General features: G+C 45.7%; 1 protein-coding gene across 2 annotated transcripts in view; it reads right to left on the reverse strand.

Moving 5' to 3' along the window:
• The window catches only part of rxrab (retinoid x receptor, alpha b), a 64,771-nt gene that overhangs the window by 6,866 nt on the left and 52,905 nt on the right, over nucleotides 1-5,000 (reverse strand). For both annotated transcript variants that reach the window (XM_031571151.2, XM_042708357.1), the window contains 2 exons: nucleotides 4,750-4,882; nucleotides 2,160-2,251 (listed from right to left, as the gene is read on the reverse strand). In XM_031571151.2, the coding sequence (XP_031427011.2) occupies nucleotides 2,160-2,251; nucleotides 4,750-4,882 (225 nt within the window). The remainder of the gene's footprint in view (nucleotides 1-2,159; nucleotides 2,252-4,749; nucleotides 4,883-5,000) is intronic.

Below are 5,000 nucleotides of genomic sequence, written 5' to 3' on the forward strand. Positions count from 1 at the left end.
AAATCTTTAAAAACCAAACAAACATGACCAGCAGCAGTGTTTTCAGTGATGGAGGACGATCCTGTCTGCCTCCTGGAGAAGTAACTCTGGCTTCTACATCTGAGACTGAACCGTACTGGCGTGAGCAAGAAGCTGCCTATAGAGAGTGCTGCCTTAGGAGAGAGCTGCCTTAAGAGAGTGCTGCCTTAAGAGAGTGCTGCCTTAGGAGAGAGCTGCCTTTATAGAGTGCTGCCTTAAGAGAGTGCTGCCTTAAGAGAGTGCTGCATTGAGAAGCTGCCTTTATAGACTGCCTTTATAGAGAGCTGCCTTAAGAGAGTGCTGCCTTAAGAGAGTGCTGCCTTAGGAGAGTGCTGCCTTAAGAGAGTGCTGCCTTAGGAGAGTGCTGCATTGAGAAGCTGCCTTTATAGACTGCCTTTATAGAGAGCTGCCTTAAGAGAGTGCTGCCTTAAGAGAGTGCTGCCTTAGGAGAGAGCTGCCTTAAGAGAGTGCTGCATTGAGAAGCTTCACCTGGAGAGTATTGTATTGCATTGCATTGTGTGTCTTTTTTTCCTCCGTAGCTTGATTAGACATGTTCAGCAGATTCTTTTTCCTTCCTCAGACATTCTTGCAATACAGCAGCGTGGCAGAGCACATCCAGGGATTATTAATGTATCCACATTACATTAACACACCATTCATACGTGGGAATACCACATCACATTAACACACCTGGGAATACCACATTACATTAACACACCATTCATACGTGGGAATACCACATTACATTAACACACCATTCATACGTGGGAATACCACATTACATTAACACACCATTCATACCTGGGAATACCACATTACATTAACACACCATTCATACCTGGGAATACCACATTACATTAACATACCTGGGAATACCACATTACATTAACATACCATTCATACGTGGGAATACCACATTACATTAACATACCTGGGAATACCACATTACATTAACACACCATTATTCACACATGGGAATACCACATTACATTAACACACCATTCATATTCATACATGGGAATACCACATTACATTAACACACCATTCATAAGTGGGAATACCACATTACATTAACACACCTGGGAATACCACATTACATTAACATACCATTCATACGTGGGAATACCACATCACATTAACACACCTGGGAATACCACATTACATTAACATACCATTCATACGTGGGAATACCACATTACATTAACACACCATTCATATTCATACATGGGAATACCACATTACATTAACACACCTGGGAATACCACATTACATTAACACCATTCATACGTGGGAATACCACATTACATTAACACACCATTCATACGTGGGAATACCACATTACATTAACACACCATTCATACGTGGGAATACCACATTACATTAACACACCATTCATACCTGGGAATACCACATTACATTAACACACCATTCATACGTGGGAATACCACATTACATTAACACACCATTCATACGTGGGAATACCACATTACATTAACATACCTGGGAATACCACATTACATTAACACACCATTCATACGTGGGAATACCACATTACATTAACACACCATTCATACGTGGGAATACCACATTACATTAACGCACCATTCATACCTGGGAATACCACATTACATTAACACACCATTCATACGTGTCAGGCATGGAACAGGAATGCAATCTCAAACGATATAGTTTCACAGACCATTCTAGAATGTGGTAAGGGTGCAGTTAAAACAGTCCTTATTATTATGTAGCAGGTTATATACTTTCTCATCAATAAAGTCTGATCACACACACCGAGTTCAAACCTGTTCCTATGGTGACTCAACCTGTTGCTATGGTGACTCAACCTGTAGTGTGGACATCAGCATTTCTCCAGTCTGACTATCATGTGAACATAGGAGGCGTGGCTAATTAAATAACGAGATTGTTATTACAAGTATATGCGAGTTATAACAAGCTTTCTTCATTACAGCTGAATTACAGTATTAGTGTCATTATTTACTAGCCACAGGTCATGTCAACACCGGGACAGGTAAGTATAGGGGGGCAGGTGTGTGCTGTACCAGGACAGGTGAGTATAGGGGGCAGTGTGTGTGCTGTACCAGGACAGGTGAGTGTGTGACCTATGACCTTTGACCTACCTGGGTTAAACAGGACGATGGCTCTCAGGCAGCCCAGCTCTGACTTGTCCACCTGCATGTCTCTCATCTTGGACACCAGCTCAGTCAGTACCCTGTGACACACCAGTAAACACACACGTTTCCTACACACACCAGTAAACACACGTTTCCTACACACACCAGTAAACACAACCAATATATCTAGAGATAGATCCCAGCTCAGTCAGTACCCTGTGACAAACCAGTAAACACACACGTTTCCTACACACACCAGTAAACACACACGTCAGTACCCTGTGACAAACCAGTAAACACACGTTTCCCACTGGCCAACACCAACCTATCTAGAGATAGATCCCAGTACATCATTTTCCACTGGCTAAAACTGATCAGCATTTATAAATTAATATTTAATTTTCCGCTGGCAAAAACTGATCAGCATTTATAGATTAATATTTCATTTTCCACTGGCTAAAACTGATCAGCATTTATAGATTAATATTTCATTTTCCACTGGCTAAAACTGATCAGCATTTATAAATGGATATTTCATTTTCTACGGACCAACAGGTCTTGACAAGAGATGTCGGACATGTACAGATGTGTTTCTATGGCGACGGACATGTACAGATGTGTTTCTAGGGCGACGGACAGATGTGTACAGATGTGTTTCTATGGCGACGGACGTGTACAGATGTGTTTCTAGAGCGACGGACGGACATGTACAGATGTGTTTCTAGGGCGACGGACAGACAGACATGTACAGATGTGTTTCTAGGGTCACAGACATGTACAGATGTGTTTCTAGGGCGACGGACAGACATGTACAGATGTGTTTCTATGGCGACAGACAGACATGTACAGATGTGTTTCTAGGGCGACGGACAGACAGACATGTACAGATGTGTTTCTATGGCGACGGACAGACATGTACAGATGTGTTTCTATGGCGACGGACATGTACAGATGTGTTTCTAGGGCGACAGACAGACATGTACAGATGTGTACAGATGTGTTTCTAGGGCGACGGACATGTACAGATGTGTTTCTAGAGCGACGGACATGTACAGATGTGTTTCTATGGCGACGGACAGACATGTACAGATGTGTACAGATGTGTTTCTAGGGCGACGGACAGACAGACGTGTACAGATGTGTTTCTAGGGCGACGGACATGTACAGATGTGTTTCTATGGCGACGGACAGACATGTACAGATGTGTTTCTAGGGCGTTTCTATGGCGACGGACACATGTACCCGATGCGTGGCAGATGTGTTTCTATGGCGACGGACATGTACCCGATGCGTGGCAGATGTGTTTCTATGGCGACGGACACATGTACCCGATGCGTGGCAGATGCGTTTCTATGGCGACGGACACATGTACCCGATGCGTGGCAGATGTGTTTCTATGGCGACGGACATGTACCCGATGCGTGGCAGATGTGTTTCTATGGCGACGGACATGTACCCGATGCGTGGCAGATGTGTTTCTATGGCGACGGACATGTACCCGATGCGTGGCAGATGTGTTTCTATGGCGACGGACATGTACCCGATGCGTGGCAGATGTGTTTCTATGGCGACGGACACATGTACCGGTGCGTGGCAGATGCGTGGCCCAAGGCTGATGGGACTGATGTGTGATTGAACGGAGGTTGATGGATTCATTGCCCCTCCCAGACGCCATCATTCATCAGCCCCTTAAACGCAGACGGATGACCGCGACGCACTCCTGCTCCACAGCTCACCCTCACCCTGTGACTCATCACTTTCCGTACGCCGTGAGTTATAACGCACGCGCGGGCGTGTCAAGGCCATTAGGGCTGATTTCATCCAGGTCGGGCTTCTCTGAGTGATCCATGCGCTGTGTGTGGGTGTGTGGGTGTGTGTGTGTGTGTGTGTGGGTGTGTGTGGGTGGGTGGGTGTAAAAGCCTCCCGCTTAATGTGGAAATACCATCCATCAAGCGCTATGGGCGAGAGATGAGCTGAGCAGAGCTTCTTTATGAGGGTCATTCAGACTGCAGGTGTGTGTGTGTCTGTGTCTGTGTGTGTGTGTGTGTGTGTGTGTGTGTGTGTGTGTGTGTGACGGTGAAGGACATCTGCAGAGAGGACGCAGGGTGACGAGCAGGTTTGGCGCAGCACTCCTCTCTCTCTCTCAGTATCATTTTAACTCTATCACTCACCCTTTCTCTCTCTCTCTCTCTCTCAGTATCATTTTAACTCTATCACTCACCCTCTCTCTCTCTCACAGTATCATTTTAACTCTATCACTCACCCTTTCTCTCTCTCTCTCAGTATCATTTTAACTCTATCACTCACCCTTTCTCTCTCTCTCTCAGTATCATTTTAACTCTATCACTCACCCTTTCTCTCTCTCTCTCAGTATCATTTTAACTCTATCACTCACCCTTTCTCTCTCTCTCACCAACTCACACACACTTTTTCAATCTCACTCTCATTGTCACTCTATCCTACTCTCAATACAATCTCAGAGATTGACAATATCCTTCTCACTCAATCTCACTCAATCTCACTCTCCTGCTATCACACACACAGGGAGGGCCCCTCCAGCACACGAGGACAGAGGGCATGATGGCGCTGATGGTACCTGTCAAAGATGGCGCCCACGCCCGCGCTGTGGGCGCTGTTCCTGTGGACGTGGAGCCCCGTGGCCAGCAGGATGCCGTCCTTCACCGCGATGGAGCGATGGGAGAAAGAGGCGATGAGGAGCTCATTCCAACCTAGAGAGAGAGAGAGAGAGAGAGAGAGAGAGAGAGAGAGAGAGAGGGAGAGGGAGAGGGAGAGGGAGAGAGAGAGGTGTAACACTCGTTTGTTATTACAGGATTCAAACATTACTGC

This window comes from Clupea harengus, chromosome 7, assembly GCF_900700415.2.
Source record: "Clupea harengus chromosome 7, Ch_v2.0.2, whole genome shotgun sequence".
NCBI classification, from domain to species: domain Eukaryota; kingdom Metazoa; phylum Chordata; class Actinopteri; order Clupeiformes; family Clupeidae; genus Clupea; species Clupea harengus.